The following is a 17,772-nucleotide window of genomic DNA, read 5'->3' as shown; positions in this document are numbered from 1 at the left end:
CCTGTTTATGCTCCTGCACCAATAGCATTTCTCCAGCATATAGCCCACCTGCCAGGAATTCCCCTAAGGATGATAGCACAAAATGTTCAAAAATTTGCATCCATTCATAAAAGATCACTTGGCTTAAGAGGAAACCAATGCAGAACTGCTCATTATATGAACTTGGGGTACTTTCAAACATTGGACCTAATTTATCCAGAATCCCAAACCCATGCAATTTCCAATTTTTAGTGAGAAAGGGCACGCTGAAGAGGTAGTGCTTCCTTGCCAGTCCCTTGCTGCAAGCAGACCAGTCTCTTTAAAGCAATCTGCGCTACCCAGAGTAATTATTACCTGACAGTGTTTTACTTCACTAATCATTCCTCACCTCAGGAAACCTTTACTCCTCCCTTCCCCTAGGAAGAGGAAAAGAATGTCTCCAAATCTGTTAGTTAGACAACTACTTCACTCATGACCACCACAAGGACCTACCCTACAAGACACCACAGTTCCCTTGGCACAGAACCATTCCCCCTCCCTGCCTGTGTTACCCGCTGCCGTTTGATTTGCCAAACACTATTTGAAACCTAAGAATGCTCCCCACAGCATGATCTAGTACAAAAGCCAACTTTACAGCCTCATCCATTTCTGTGAATGCACTACTACCACTGTCAACCTGTTTGAGTCTTCGTATGCAGCTTGCAATTATCCTTCCATTCTACTACTTGAAGCTGGACATTTCCTTAGACTTGCATGGGAAAAAGTTTCCCTGAGATCAGCACCAACAGACTTTTACCTGTCCCAATGCCCCATTCTAAGTTCTCCTTCTCCCAGATAAAACCTCAGTTAATCTGAGCATCTAAACATGCAGCCATTGCTGCAAGACAATGCCAATATCCCACGGCCAGCTTGCCTTGAGTAGAAACAATTTTAACAATGTAGAAACAATTTTAACAATGAGAAAAGAGAAACATCATGAAATAAAAAGTAATTGGAAAGGCATGCATCTTTATTCCTCTTGTGTAGAGCACCAAGAACTTATGAGACATTGGATATGCTGACAGAAGAGAGCCTATCTCAAATCGTTTTTTATTTGAATACTGCAGAGCAGTAGACAGGAATAAGGTTATCAGTAAAATATGAAAATTGCTACGACAAATTGGCAAAATAAACTCTTCTGCATCCCTAGACCACGATGAGTGTTTCAGAGCTACAAGCGGGAGCTGGGAACACCTGACACTCTTTCATCTTAAACTCCTGAATGCATCTTCGAGCATGAGTCATTCTAGATCTCATGGAGTCTCCGAGATCTCTTAACAAGGCAGAGAAGTAATGGTAACGAAGAACATATTACACAGTTACATTTAAAGAGAACGGAGCATGGCACAATAGCCAGGCATACAACCAGCTAGAAACCACTTTCATCTGTCGCGCTCACTAGGCACTTTTATTTCCAATTTGTGCATCTACTTACACGGATCACCGTTTTTCTTTCTAAGACATCATAAAAAAGAATTAGGGAATCAGAGTCCTTTGAAGCACCCTCAGAGCACGAGAAGACTCTCTCAGCGAGCTCTGGGACACAAGCAACGAAAGAAAACCGGTATGAAACGGAGAGCATTCTAAGAAGCTTCCTCTCTCGTCATCTGGTTAGCCTCCGCTGTATGTTTTGGGTTCTGGTCAGCAGAGTTATAATTGCTTCAGCTTTTGCACATCTTTGTTTTTTTAAGATGCATTTAACTACTAACACACATAAAAACAGCTACCTAAAAGAGTGTTCTTAATCCTCAACTGTTGTACTGGTCCTTTAATTTTTTTTTCCGTTTTTATATGAGTCACAGTTTAAGTATTTGGGAATTCCCCTCTAAATATGCGTTTGACACACTTGCATTATGGAAAGTTATTTTATTCAAAAAGTAACAGAGTGCAACATTCATACAATACCCAGGACTATATTTAGCAACACACAATAGGTCTTTTTTCCAATTAAGTTTTTACACAGATTATAATTAAAGACAGATTTGGAGGAAAAAAACAACAAAAACAAACAAAAAAATCAAAACTGCATAGCGAAAGTAGTAGCATTAAAAGAGACGATCGTAGTGTTACACACCAACGAATATTTGTTTTTGAACAGTTCAAACAGCATTAGCTTTGTTCCTCCTCCCCCCGCCCCAAGTTGCATGTAATAGTATATAGCTTCTCTCTTACCTGTGCTCTGAAGCACCTTCTCGGTGGGCTGATTAGTCATCGCTGATCACCTGACTAAAGCCTGGAGAAAAAAAACAAAACAAAACAAATAAAATCAGCTGACCATCTTTGCTAGCTGGCTTCAAGCTTAAATACTACTCTCCACAGCACTTTGTCATGTGAGTCAGGAGAGAACCAGCTGTCATTGCTTCAGAAAAAAGGGAAACGGGCCCCTCAGTTCCCACCTCCTTCCTTCTTCCTCTCTCACTCTTTCCTATCTCTCTCTCCCTCTAACCTCCTCCGTTTTTCATTCTTCAACTTTGCTCATTCACTGCCTGCCTGGCTGGGGTCTCCCAGGGGAAGCTGCATTCCACAACATACAAGCATTTCCCCTGCATCTTGAGGTTTCTCAACAAGCTGCCTACACACTTCTACGGGGGGGGGGGGGGGATCAGAGAGAAACAGAGAAAAGGCACCACATTCCACAACCCTCAGTCAGCCCTGGCAGGCTATGAGGCATTTTCAGTCACACAGCACAAAATGCATTAGTCAGAGCTGAAAGACCACACACTTTGTACCACTACCATGCTAACAGAGAATGGTCTGAGCAAAGCTACAGGAAAAAGGAAAGGAGGGGTTCCTATCGGTGCTTCCATTTTACGTGGTGCATCCACCTAAATATAAGAAAAAAATCTTTGGGAAAAGGCCCAAAGTTGACATTCACAGCAGAAAGAATGTGAATGTAGGCAGCGGGGAATCTTCTCTGCTGACAGAGCATGACCTTTATAGAAAGGACTCCCCCTTCCACAGAATGTGTTATTCCAAAGACTGCAAGACATTATCTAAATCAGAACTTCTATCTCCCTGATGGTTTGTTCATAGGAAATAGAAGCCTAGAAAAAGTGAAAGTAATACTGCATGATTCACATTCTCCTAAACCACATATACTCTCAGCTCAAGCTTTTCTCTTGTTCAATACTCTGTATAGTTCTGCAACCATATCCATCTATGGAGTTTTCTCTACTTCAGGCAGTTTCAACTCTGCATGTACAGAATCTGATCAGAAAGCAACGAGAAGAGAGTGCACTGTAAGAAACCCTCATTCCTAATCCAAATGACCTAACCGTTCATCTATCTGCTCACTGTTTCCGCCCCCCCACTTATCTATTGCTTGAAGGCATTTTAGGAGTACATATATGGTTTAAGAGAAAACACCACTTTTTAAATCACATTACACAGAGACAGCACTGTATTTGAGCACATGCTTCTGTCCATTCAAACCAGTACCACGTAGTCCCCAGCCCTGAAAATTCCCCGCTTTGCGCAGGGACCGTCCCTAATGCACCCTGCTAGACTCACCGACTTAAGTCAGCATAAGAAAACGGTGGGGGGGGGGGGAAGAGAACCCTTAACCATTTGCACTGGAATTTCTGTTTAGGAAAGTCCATGCTTTAATGAAAGACTGATATTAGATACCACAAAGAAACTTTTATTTCTGTATGCACATGACTCAGATACATTTTCTGTGTGGGTTCTGCGGTTATGTTATGTTTCATCTTAAAAACTGTTTCAAAGAGACCGTTAAATACTAGTTTTAAGAAAAACTTAATATATTTATGTACAACCATTGCTTTCAAATTGCCTTTCATTGCACAATGCTATATAGAGCAAAGGCACTGATGCATCATTGTTGTAGATGTAATTTGCATTTAATATGAAACACAAGAATCAAAGATACTTATTTTAAATGATTCCCCTAAATGGTTCCCAAAAAAGTAAACAAACTGTAACTGAAACATTCAGCAAAACAGACCTTCTTAGCTGTAATGTTTTCATTCTTCGCCTTTTCTCATCTTCTTGATCATAAAAATACATTTACTCAACATGTTATCGACTTAGATGCATTAGTTTCTAAAACAAGTGATAGCTGCTGCTCTGCAGTATTTCAGCAGAGGAAGGCTATCACAGAACAGCCTCACAGATTGAACACTGTCGCCATTATAACAAAAGCATTAAAATGAATAATGCATGAGCAGAGGGAGTACCCTACCATTAAAAGGCACCGACTATTTCGTGAATTGTCCAAAAGCTACCCCTTCTACACTGCCCAGTTCCTCTAAATACTCTATTAGTCTTAATTTATATAAAATGCCATAAACTAGCAATTAGCAAAAACATGCGGACCAGTTATAACTCATCACATTGAGATTTTCTTGAGGAGTAAGAAATGAAAGCCAGAGGAAAAAAAGATTGTGTTTACATCTGATGACAAATATATTAAAAGATTAAAGAAACAGTGACTTTGAACCTGGAAAAGGAAGAACACACCAATATGTGTTTTGCCTTTATGTGGGAACTTCCTTTTCAGGATCCCAAAGCACCGTGACAATGTTCTGGCCACTAACAAGTCCTCACTAGTGAGTATTTGCAGAACTTATTTTTTCCCTCTTTATAGGTGCAGAACATAAAGCCTCAAAACGACGAAATGATTTGCTCCAGGTCATACAGGAAGGCTTGGAGGCAGAGTCAAGAACAGGACTTAATCTCCTGGTTCCCAGTCCTGCATCCAACCAAGCCTAACTTTCTTTCTTCACATTCCCATACAACATGTTAACAAGTATCACAAGGTTCAATTGCTCTGCAAATAGAAGCCAGTTTTAACCCAATAATACGAACTGTGGTGCACAACGTACTTGCTGCAGGGATAGGGAAAACAACGTGATCCACTAACCCAAATTTACTCCAGAATAATTCACAAACTTAGCTTTTGGATAACATTTTTAAAAGAAGTCTGGGCTACAACAGCAAAGGACATCTGCTCGTGTTCCACTGCTGTAGGAAAAACATATACTCTGCCTAGAAAGAGATCTATTTATAATATACATTTTCAAACCTTTCAGGACTTATATTAGAAACTGGTATTCTAACATCAACAAACTTCTCAGATTTCACTTGAACCAATAACATCTATTTCGTAACCACCAAAATTCAATAAACTATACCTCCTCTAAGTTATTTTGGCAAAATGACTAGGTTCTATACTGTTGAACAAAAGCCTTCCAAAGTATTTTTACATACCGGGGTCCCATTCTCCTTGCAGGTTTCCCACTGTCTTACACTATCGGGATGAATTCAAACGCAATTGCTGTTCCAAGACTCTCACTCCAACAAGTGCTCAGTCACCATTACCGATTATGTGGTAGCAAGCTGATTAACACTGGGATGCAAAAACTGGGATACAAAACCCCAAAGTACAATATTCTGGGTGGAAATCATAGTATTAAGTGTAATAAGCAAGATCAGACTCTGCCACTGGTCAACTTACTGATGCTCCTGGGATCTTTATTTTTAAAGAAGCCAGCTTCTTTGCAGAGCCTTTGTAGCTACTTTTCTGATTGTAACTTTCAAACTCCTAATTCTCAAAAGGGCATTTGTTTCTTCCAATAGCGTCTATTTGGGAAAGATGCTCTTCTGATCTGATATGAGCTGGAAGACTTCTATTCTGCCAAAAATTTGCCCTTCTGTCAACTTAGAGCTGCTCCCACAGCAAGTCCTTTTAGGAATAAGGAAACGGTCTGTAGCAATGAGAACAATTTAAATATATTTTTAGTTTCCGATCCCCAAGGAAAAAAGAAGAATTGAATTACAAAACAAATATTAAAAAATACCACTCTTGGCTGTTAGATATAATTAATACAACTCAGTTCACATTGAGCAGGTTTTCGGTAACTAATATATTGTTTCAGTACTAATGACCATTAAAGGTTTGATAACTTGCGGCAGGAGGAGAGAGCGGGGTTGGGGGGAAAAAAATCACAAAATGCTTATTAAAACTCTTCTAGAGAAGACGTCAGAGTTGGCATTTTTAAAATTGCACCACAAAGGCAAAAAAAGAAAGAGGAAGTGTTATGAACATTTCAAATGTTATCATCTTCAAAATAGTCATCTTGAATCAACATGTGGGAAAAAGTCTCTGCTGATGTAAAACAGTATGAGCACGTCCACCAAACTAGCAATCTGCATCAGGGAATCCAGGCTACTGAGTCACTACCTAAACACAGGTGTTCTGGAGAAGCAAATAAATTTTTTCAGAGAAAACAGTGGCAGAAGAGAAAGATTACTACCACTCCTATCTGGAGACAGGTAAAAATAAAGGAAGCAAAAAGTCCACGAACACGACAAAATTTCCAAGTGCAAAGAACTTCACGAACATTTTGCTACTTAGGCAGGCAGGCAAAGCCGAATGGGAAGAGAGAACAGATGCTGCCCTGGTACAATCATAATGACCAGGCTGATACGTTTTTCAGCACGCCTGACTGTCTCAAAACTATATTACAGCCCTAAAAAAGAATGAATAGAATTATATATAAATACACATCAAAATAATGGTAAGGTAATACACAATCAAGAGCAAAAGATTAAAAAAAAAAAACAGAAATGAGAGGGAAAGAATTGTCCAGCAATCCCACGATAATGCATCTGATCACAGTACACCTGAGAGTCTAGTCAGACGTGTACAAATTAATATCTAGGAGCTAAGATATGTTTATAGGCTACTGACATTTATTTTACTTGAAGTCATCTTATAACAGTTTTCTAAGAGTCTACAAACTGAGTAGACTTAAGCTCTACTAAATGTTCTTATGGCATACTAGCTGCTGTTTGTTTGTATCAGTAGGCATCAGAATACACTGTGGAATGCCGCACCAATACAGGAATTTTTCACACACTTTTTAGTATTATGGAGTAACAATATAACAATTAACTAGAACTTTTAGAAGAAATAGGAACTTGTAAATGTTAATATGAATATTATAAATCAATAATACGTTTTAGAAGAAATTATGAGGGCTAAATAAACACAAGCAGATACAATCATAGTGAAGGGCAGTGGAAAGGTAATTTCCACTGTCTTTATAATATGAAATCTGGTAGAGCAGCTGTCTCACCACAACTACAAAACGTGCAGGTCTTAAAAAATGGTATAAAAAGTTGCATACTTCAACCAAGATGCTTTTAACCTACAGGCTGGACTTGGTGAATCGGGTTTTACCTTCTCTCCTTGGCAAGGAATCTCTCAGATTCCTTACCCTTTCTCTGTCAAATACCAGTTATTTTCTGGAGAGGCAAGACTTCAGTGACAGCTCATTTTTGTTATCTTGACATTGTCCGACTCTGCTCTTACTTCCACAGTTTTTCAGCAGTTTTGGAGAGAGAGCTTAGAATATAAAACTTTGAAAATTAACAAAAATTATCTAAAACCTTGACACACTTAAAAGCAATGAAGTTGTTCAGGTATTTGTTTATAGGATGCTCTCATGGTGCCACTGAACAGAACAGAAGCAGCAACAGCGCACTGAGTTTGACTGATGAACCAGTAGCATCACGTTGCAATCTCTGAAGCGTCAAACTGTGATAGGAAGCTAAAATATGTATTTTCTTTTGGGTCTCATGAACAATCTATTGCTAAATGGGCTAGCAGGTTACTAAACAAACAACTTCACTGGTACAAAAATGCTAAGAACGAGTTCTCTTCAGACGGGATTAATTTCCTCCAATACAGGCCTCCGGTGCTGCTGGAAGTATCCTGTGCCCACCTGGCCTCCTGCCACCAATTCTCCAAATTCCAAAGGGCGCCAAATCTGCACCAGACCTGCATGTCCCATAGAGATACCTCAGATATCCTATGGCATCTCACATAGCATAGACAATTTTCTTTAGGCAACTGAACTCTACCTTAAGCATCCCAAATGACAATTGTTCATGCACACAGTTAACTAAGTCAAGGGATACGTTTGTGTAAAGTGAGGGTCAGACATTTGTGGTGTTAATCAACAACAAAACAGTCCAGAGAAGACAGAAGTCAAGACAAAGAAGAAGAGTTTAGTATACTCGAGCTTTGTGCTTCGATTTCCAAACCACCTCCTCCTTCCCTCCTCTCTGCAGTAATCCTTCCCTTCGTATAAGGCAATAAAATCTCTTTATTCACACAAACATATACATCTTCTACCACAAAGCAAGAGCAGTTTATGCTTAGCAATAAGCACAAAACTATTTATAAAGCAACAAGGAACAGGGGCAAGCGTAGGATTACTACTACCTAAAAAAATAAAAAAACCTAGGAGAGCTACTGACGTTTTCTGTAGCACAAATTCACTGAGAACCCTTCGGATATTGACATCTCAAGCAAATCGGCCAAAACGTAACAGGCTCCCACATCTGGGTCTCATACAACCAGTGTAATTTCATATAATCTGTCCAACAAAAATAATTACTTCGGCAGGGCTTGGATTTTCCAGAAGTCGTCTTCAGTGTCCTCCAAATTTTCAATTCCTTTTGTATACTCCGAAATGTTTACAGATCCATGACCTTCTCAATTAAAAAAAAAAAAAGGAAAAATAAAAGAAAAATAAAAAAGCTATCTTCAAATGTCTCTTCTTTAAAGGTATACTCTACCATCTACACACTTTGGAAAACAATGAGAAGTAGCTCCAGACAAACACGTCTAGAGAGAAGACAAACTTGATCATGTAGCTCTGAGAGGCACATAGATACTAGAGCTCTGAACTGACTGCACACATACTAAAAGCAACAAAAATATGTCCATATTTATTCTGCTTTCTCAGGCCTATCAAAGGACATGGTCTCAGTGATTACTCTGATTTCTGTTGCAGTGTTATCATGGCACACGGTAGTTTCAGGCTTTTGTTTTTGCTTTTGTTTTTTTTTTATCTTCTATTAGATGTACCACACTAGTTTTGTAATTGTGGCACAAATGGATATCCTTAAAGCCTCTTTTGGGGTTTAATGGCTATTATGTGACATGGCTGTGAATAATCTCATTCTGTTGTATATATGCACCCAAAGAGGAGGACAAAAAGATTTTTGTCACACCTGAACTGTTCCTATGCAAGTGAATCTTTGTTTCACATATATGAAATCAGGAAGAACGTTTTTCCCATATTTGTTTGTAGGAACACCTGTTTGGTATTTTTACTTTTTTTTGTATTTTTACTGTATAACTATTTTGTTACGGAATATCAAGCAATTATTATACTCAAATTGAAATCTCCTGCACTGACTCCCTGTCAGCAAAGGGAAGAAAGAGGATATTAAGGGATTCCTATCTACTGTTGTTGTTCTGCGTTAGCTCTCTGGGACGATTCGCGACATCAGAATTAAAAGCATAAAAAGGGACTAATTACGCATTATCCAACATCTCAGTCTCTGGACTTGTTAGCCCAAGGTGCCTTATGGCTATTTAACGCGGTAGTTTACAAGTAGCAAAGTTCTGCACAGGAACTGGAGTTGCATTTATTGGTGCTGTATCAAAAAAAAAGAAAGCGTGTTACTCAATACCAAAAAATGAAAACCAAAAAAGGTTTTTTAAAGAAGCTATGACAGTTGAAGTTCTCTTGCCTTTGAGAAACTGCCAGTAATTTTTGCCTCTGAAAAGTTTCAGCAGCTTATTTCAAAAACTTTCCTCTGCAAATGTGTGGCATTAATTAAAATTCAAATAGCTTGTTCACAGTTTTCATGGCTAGGAGCCTAACTTTTTCAATAGCATGCCACTAGTTAAATCAAGTCCTGTTTAATTTAAGAGTCACAGGAAAGCAAAAGAAAGGGAGGAACTTTGACAAACTGAACGAAAGCTAGCTTTTAAGCAATGGGGTGGAGAAGGAACCGGACAGAGAGAAGGAAGAGGGGTTTTCAGCCCTATGGAGTATAAAATTTGCTTATCAGAGTCTTTAAACAGAATCTGTTCATTGCACCTGAACAACAGGATTGGAAACCATAATTTTTACAGAGATACTACGAAAAATCTAATTTGGTTTCTAAATCTGTCTTTCAGGTTAACAGGATGGAGGTACAGGTAGACTTGCCAGGTGAACAGCTTTTTAAAACTCATTCAAACAGTTTATGTCAGCTAATCTTTATCCATGAATTAGTATTGCCAGTCACTTATGTTTATATGGAATCATTTATAAGTTAAAAAGGTATACAGGTCAGAAAATACTCGTACTTCTAAAGATGTACCATGCACAACAGCTATCTTAAAGAGTGTGAAATTAAGAACTCAAAAGGTCGATGGTGCCAGACTGAAGAACACCTGTGCAAGCGTAAGTCCATCTTCCTCTGTGTTTGCACGCCCCCTAAGAGTTTTCAGTTATTGTTCACAACCCAGGATTCCTTGTACATGTCATCCTATCCAATGTAAGAGATAACTAGCTGTTCACTCAATGAGCACGGCTTGATATTTGATTTACTCTGCTATTCAGCACATAGCCATAAACTTTCTTGGTGTATCCTATTCCACTCCATTGTACGCAAACTGTGAAAATCAGTTCCGTAGTATTTATTGATTCCATCTCCCTGTGAAAGGAGGAAGGGGAACAACCATTCCACGCTTGGGGAGTTGAGGAGTAAAGCGAGTAAGGCTTAACGTACCACCAACTGTGCTCATCCAACTCAAGCTATAGCAAAGAAAACCATCAACAGTGCCAGGTGACCTTACTAGGCTAAGCTGTAAACTGCAACAGCCCAGCAGCTGCTTCAGAAAAACCTCAGCCATCCCCACAGCCAGAACAAGTCCTGCCAACGGCTCTCAGTTAGGAGGCAATCATCGCTGGGGAAAGCTAGGTCTCCAGTCATGGATCAGACACCTTCAACACGCAGCTACCACTGACCTCACTGATGGAAATGAGAGCTCTGCACTTCCAACAATCAAGCACAGTTAGATACTCTGGAAACAGGGATTATAGAAGTAGAGAAACCAGCTTTTCACTAGTGGTAAGGGACTTAACTGAGGATGTGGTAAGGGACTTGACTGAGGATGTATCTCAGACCTCTGTGACAGATAGGAAGAGAGTCTAATTCTCCTGGGCAGCACTCAGCCACCCTTCCCCTAAGCCCCCATTCTTTGCAAGTTTCCCTCATTCACCACACATCTATCAGGGTCTATAGCTCTGGAACTGGATTCATCCCCATGCAAATCCAACTGATGTACAGACTCCTGTGGAATAAGTATTATGTGAATATGCAATTAGATACTCCATCATGCCTGTACAACCAGAATTACAATGAACTAAGACAGCATTGCCAAAATTAATTCTGGCTTTGGATAATTTTTTTTTAGCACCTGATTTTACTATCTTATTGTTATTCAAATATATTTTTGTTTAGTATATTTTTAAAATTGCGGGGAAAAACATTGACCATACTTTCATATGAAAGTGGCCTGAGCAGAATGTGGAACTCTTGGATCCATACTACAGACCTGTCCTTTGTACTAATCAAGTGACTCACCACAGCAGTAAGCTGCTCTCTTCCATGCAAGGCATCACTAGAGAGAAGTGAGACATATTGTGACAGTGAGTCAGCTACAAAATATATCTGACAAGTAAAAAATGGTAGGCTATGCTCAGAAATCTTTCATTCTTTAAGGCAGAGTGCAGTGTATTTGAATTGCACCCAACTTCTGACCCACTTCCTAGATCTTAACGTTTTCTGCTTTCGCACCCTTCATTTTTTTTCCCTTTTCATTTGTTCTTCATTCTCTTTCAAACTTCCAAACGCTGGCCATCATCACTGTCATGCTCTCCCACTGTCTCTCGTCCCTCAGGTTTCCAAATCCCAATTCTCATCTCCCTCTTGGGACTTCTTGTCTAAGTTCCCTGTTTTGCTGCCCAAGTTCTCCTCCCTTGTCTCCTCAGTTGATCTCAGTTCTCTTGCTTCTCCTCCCTCTCAATTCTTCCTCCCAGACGGCTCTCTTCAGGGTCCTCGTCTCAGTTACTGTTGCATACATAAACCCCAGTCCCAGCATAGCGGGTCCCCACCTGGACCATCCTTTCCCTACTTTGTTCTTCACAGTGCATCTTCCACCTCTACTGCATAAGAGCCACCTCGCAATACTTTTAAGATTATCTTAAGAAGGTTCTTTGGTCGCTGTTGTAATAGCCAAAAATTATGGAGATTTTTCCACGTTTAGGTATTTGACAGGAGCAAAGAAAAAGGCCAATCGCCGACTTCCAAGTTTCAAATCCCTGTCTGATAGCATGGGCAAAAGAGCACTAAAACTACGGAAAACACAGTCATAAACTGCTGAATGTATTTCACCTGACATTCTAAACCCTCCCCGCTCTAACCTCAAATTAAATGTGCCCAGGGCAGAGATGTGACACGGACAATTTGTGTGGTGTGAAGCAGCTGTGCTCTAGAGGACAGCAGGCTCTGTGGGGAGAGATTATTTATCTGTCTCTGCCTCTTTTCATCCTTTACCCCCCAGTATGATCAGTTCTGCCAGGTTCCCTCCAGCATGGGCAAGGATATATGCAAATAAAATAGGCAAGTTAGCCAGGATTAAGTGCAGACCTTCAGTACAGTTATGCAACTCAGAAGTACTGTCTTGCACGTGCAATTCCATCAACTAGATTCAAGTGAACTGCAGTGATGGAAGAAAAAAAAAAAACAACCAAAAAACCCCACCCCACACACAAAGAGACAAACCACTTTTTACAGTTTCCCTTTTTCTGGTCCTAGAGCACTGATCTGTTTTCTTTCCTTCCCACTGCATTGCTCAGTCCCCAACCCACCTTTTCCAGCTGCAGAACATTTCTGAACAGTGGGTTCAGCTCATGGTGCAAGGTGAGCTGGGTATGGACCAGGCTACCTACGCTGTAACTCTTTTTAACATGTGAGGGAGATGAAAGGATCTTCCCAAATATCAAAATGGAAACCTAGCAGTCGAGTGGTCTTCCACTTCCTGATCGTCAGGCTCAAACTAACAGAGGAGATTACAATTATCTATCCTAGATGATGCCTATTTGCCATCCAAAAAAGGCTGTTTGGCAGATGACTTTTGCAGTTCAGATTTGCAGCATAACTTAAAGTAGCTTTTTATTACATAGTATAATTTTAATTGTATTTCATAATCATTTTGTTACATGTATTTTTGCAAATTGCAGTTATTTTGCACCTTTTAATACACTGAAAAGCTGATTAAAAAGTTTATGCGAGTTAAATTATTTGGGTATAATTAAACTTTTTTCTTTTTAAAGGCACTCTTAATCTACTTCACAAAAATAAAAATCTTTTTCTTTTAAAAACAAAGAGATAGAGCCAAAACATGCAGGATATTTTGCTGGCATTCCAGGTGTAAAAAATAAAAGCTAAGTATATTTTTGTAACAAAGCTTCCATGGAAATTATTCTTGCTTTAATTAAATCTCTCTTTGCTAAAAACTAACAAAATGCCATTAAGAGCATAAGACAGTTATTATCTTTCAGTTCTTTTGCTTTTTGTATAATGCAATATTACCTAAGTTTCAAGGATTCTTGCTGTGTTATCCACCTCTCCTTTAAAGAAAATACTCTGTAACCATGGCAAGACTTTCCCACCCTGATATTATTTCCCGCTGGCTTGTTCTAAGGTTTTTGCACATGGCCACAGCAGTTCTTGTTCCAAACTGTCAACCTCTTCTTGGCAATTGTTAGCAAAATTAATGTATCTGTAAACTACCAAGTATTCAGCTGTATAGTTTCAAAATAAGATTAATAAATGATACACAGGTACTGAATAAATTGTTTGAGTATTTTAAATTGTAGCACTGTTTATGTGATATTTTAACATCCAAAATATCACATCTAAAATAACAACATTATCTTCTAGCTTTATCGGATATTTTGTACAGGGCGAGGCATCAATCTCCCTTTAGATAAAAAGTGATAAGCAGCTTTAAATCATCTCATTACTGTTCATTATACTTACGAGACATCAGGGTCGCACCTTAAATCTATCATGTTTTTAATTGAAGTTACTTACAGGAATACAAGCTATACCTTCTACACTTGATCAGCTAGACTTCAGTTTCTTAAGCATGGCACCGATTCGGCAAGGGCTTGGACATACGCTTTGACATCTAAACGTTCAGGCAGTCCACTGAAGTCAAAATACACACTGAAGGATTTGATGAATATGCTCCTGGGGGCTGATCTTGAAAAGTTACGCACCTGATTAACTCTACACATATAAGCATCGCTTGCAATGTGTAAATCTTTGACGAATGATGCTCCTCAGAAGTACAGTGATAAGTTCAGGTCATACAGCCCCAGATTCCTTCATTTCACTACTTTGCATAGTATAGTGCCATGAAGTTTCTCAAATTTCAGTTGACTATCAATATCCTTCTTGATTGCTACTTTAGTGTAGAACCTGTAACTGAAGAGATACTTGTTTGTTTTTGTTTTGTATTTCCAAATAAGAAACCCTCCAAAATCAGAAATGACAAGCTCCTAAAAACACTTAAAACTAACAGAGGTCAATTTCGTTGAATACTTTCTTCTCTAAAAGTATTTTAACCTGTTGCATAGTAATCACAATTTTACCCCCACTCTTTATTTCCTCATATCAATCACCTACCCAGTGATATTCCCTTAGTACGCTTTGTGTGGGAGTACTTCCACAACGAGAATTAGATACACACAGAATTATGTTTACAAGTCACCTACTAAGAGAGGCACTGCTATTGAAAAACATTCTGTCTCAACCGCTACGGGTGGAAACAAGAGCAGGATAAATATCAAATATATGTGTGTGCGCATGTGTGTGTGCACGCACGCACACACATATATAGAGAGAGACAGATAAATGGGAAATGGGGTCTAAATTAAATATTCAAATGATCTAGTATATTTGTAAGGGCTGGCAAAAAATAAAACTGGCCTTTAGCTGCTGAAAAAAAAATATAACAGTTACCCACTAATTCACTATCACCTACCTAGGTTTTTCTGAGTCTGAAATGTTACCAACCCTGCCACAACCACCACCCCTGAAAAATTATTTTTAAGGAAAAATTATTCCAGGAGGGAAAGGGCAGACTACAGATTACTCCTCCATGTCTAGTGTTTTAAATGTTGCTGGGTTAAAGCATATTCTGTCTTATGGACCCATCAGCTATCCGTAAACATGTAATTCTTCTGCAATTTTCGAGCCAGTTGGGGTTACATATTAAAGGTTTATATATGGAACGTACCATAGCTAAACGGGCCAATATAGGAATTTAGGACCATAATCTTGAGGAGAAAGTTGTTTAAATCTTGTTATTTGTTAGTTTTAAAAAAGGAGCTAGGTCTTTACGGATACAGAGAAAGCAAATCAAACATAACAGTCTAGATTTGAAAAAGGAAAGGTAATAAGGTGATACTGTCACTTTTATGGTAACTCTTACTGAAAAGGCACAAGAAAGACTTATTTTAGCATTTTGCCTAGCAGGACTATATATATATGTGTGTGTGTGTGTGTGTGGGTGTGGGTGTGGGTGTGGGTGTGGGTGGGTGGGTGGGTGAATAATCTTCACACAACTTACTTAGAGAAACTTTTATTTTAAAGAAAAGTGAAATTTTAAAATTAGTGTTTTCTATGATTTAGCTATAAAGTCTAAAATATTAACATGAATATAGAAATGTTAATTTTGTCCTCAGGAAGCCCTGAAATTCAGACTACTGTAACTAGCAGAGTTGAGGAACACCCCATCACTGTTAAGTAAAATACTGTTTTGTACTTTATCAATTGTTATGCTTAATTTATAGAAAGATTTCCAGATAGAATCCTTCAATTGAAAAATCACAACTTAAAGGGAAAAGGAGGTAATTTCTTCCTTCCCTAATCAAAAAAGGTAACAGACTTATTAATTAATTAATTATCAATTAATTCTATATCAAACCATAATTTAAAAAAGTTAATCAAATGTATTATGAAAAACAAATATATTTGTTTAGTTTTATGAGGATACAGTGGGAAACTCTACCCTGTGTCAGCAAGGATTTGCCGAATGTATCGATTTCATTGGTCTAGTAATAAACAAGTGCAATTACATTTTATCCTAAAATAATCAAATATACGCCTTTTTGCTGTAAAAGATGTTTCATTTTAAATAAACGTATTTTGGTTACGCCTTCCCACATTTTTAAGATACTGTTTTCTTGAAGTCATCACCCTCATTTAGGGAAGTGCTACATTTTGTTGACTCTTCATTAGATTGAAGGAAACTGATTTAAATAGGGCAGAGCCATTGAGATTAATTTCAATTTTTTAAATTATAGCTCAGTCCACAAGTCTAAGGAAAATAGAGATTTATGAAAGCATTTACAAAATTTTAAGATTTGGTCAAGGCGCTCTTCCCCAAGCCAGAGTGAACTCTGGAAATTTTTGCAAGAGTTAAAGAAAATGAAGTTAATTCTTTCCACTGAAAAGTCAGGCAAAACCAATGTACCTTATTATTTTGTTTCTGTTTAAAATAGTTCAGACTGAGATGAGTTGAGGAAGATTGATCATTCTATTAATATTTTATGTACATCTTATACCTGTTTATCCTCTATATGTGCATAGTTCTTCAATTCACACAGTTTATTCCTTTCTGGTTGCTAATGCATTAAGTTCCCCTTTCTTGTTCTTCATTCATATGCTCTCGCTTTAGTGAATGTCAATGTTTATCCACTCTTCTTACAAGATAACTGCCCACAGGCCTACCTCTTGGAAGTCATGAATGTCTTATCTCTAATATTTTTGCATTTCAAAAATTGGCAAGTAGTCTTTATTTTCCATGTGTAAATACCTTATTGCAGTGACCCTTTAGACACAGTTTAAATGCTTCCCCATCAATTATGACAAGTATTTTTTTAATGGTAGTCTACTCAAAGGGCTTTTTTTTTCTTTACAGTTTTCTGCAGTCTCAGAACACTCTCTCCAGTCTGCTGCAATTGGATCTTGTACAGGGAGAGCAAATGATCCAATAACCACTGAAAAAATAAAGTACTAAAGAAGTAAAAATGAGACTGAGGTCAGTGACTTACATTAGATATTTGGGGAAACTGGAAAACATTCTTTGCTTATAAATGTTGCTGTTAAAAAAATTCCTTTGCATCTTGTTTTATTGAAAATGCATTTGCAAAGCAAAATAAAGGTGACCACCTCTTACCAAAAAAATACAGACAAACTGGCTTTGCAAGTTACAAAAACAAATCCTAGCAGAAGCAAGATGCAGCCATGCTTGGGACATACATGTTAACCATTGTGAGTTCACTGTTCATATTAGAATGAATTATCAGGCAGTATCCGAAGTTTATCCATTCTGGCCTCAATTCAAATATGCAGTTAGATGCCTTACTAAGTGCTTTCCTAAACTGAGGCCTTTAATGCTACTTAAAACTAAATTAATTTAAAAAATAGACCTATAGATTAAGTGACACATCTGTTGTCTTCTTGGTTTCAATCACTTCTGTTTAGGCACAATGTTCTCTTTAGAGTATCAAAATTTTGGGGGGGGGGGGGGGGGGGGGGGAGAAGGGGGATGTCAACAAGTTGTTTCAGACCTGTAATTGCAATCCAAACATAATCTGGTCTCAGATGGCCCAATTTTTCCAGTCTCATACAACATATAAGTTTCACCATGTATTATTCCTTTTTGTCCTTATTAGCGATTGTGTCTTATATTGACTTCTTTACTGCAAATCATCTAAAACCGGCACTGAATGATGCCATATGGCTCCAGGAGTGATCTGGGCAACCAAAAAATAAAACATACATGAGCATTTTAGCAGCGGGCCA

At 38.4% G+C, this 17,772-nt stretch overlaps 1 protein-coding gene across 6 annotated transcripts in view; it reads right to left on the bottom strand.

Moving 5' to 3' along the window:
* Nucleotides 1-17,772, bottom strand: part of LOC104147126 (uncharacterized) — a 221,630-nt gene that overhangs the window by 164,786 nt on the left and 39,072 nt on the right. For all 6 annotated transcript variants that reach the window (XR_011135714.1, XR_011135715.1, XR_011135719.1 and 3 more), the window contains one exon: nt 2,191-2,251. Coding sequence is in view for 2 of the 6 variants with exons in the window: in XM_068915657.1 (XP_068771758.1) it covers nt 2,191-2,230 (40 nt within the window). In the remaining 4 variants the exon portion in view is untranslated. The remainder of the gene's footprint in view (nt 1-2,190; nt 2,252-17,772) is intronic.

This window comes from Struthio camelus, chromosome 1, assembly GCF_040807025.1.
Source record: "Struthio camelus isolate bStrCam1 chromosome 1, bStrCam1.hap1, whole genome shotgun sequence".
In the NCBI taxonomy this organism is placed as follows: Eukaryota; Metazoa; Chordata; class Aves; order Struthioniformes; family Struthionidae; genus Struthio; species Struthio camelus.
The sequence above is the reverse complement of the archived record's forward strand: the minus strand, read 5'-3'. Positions and strand labels throughout refer to the sequence as shown.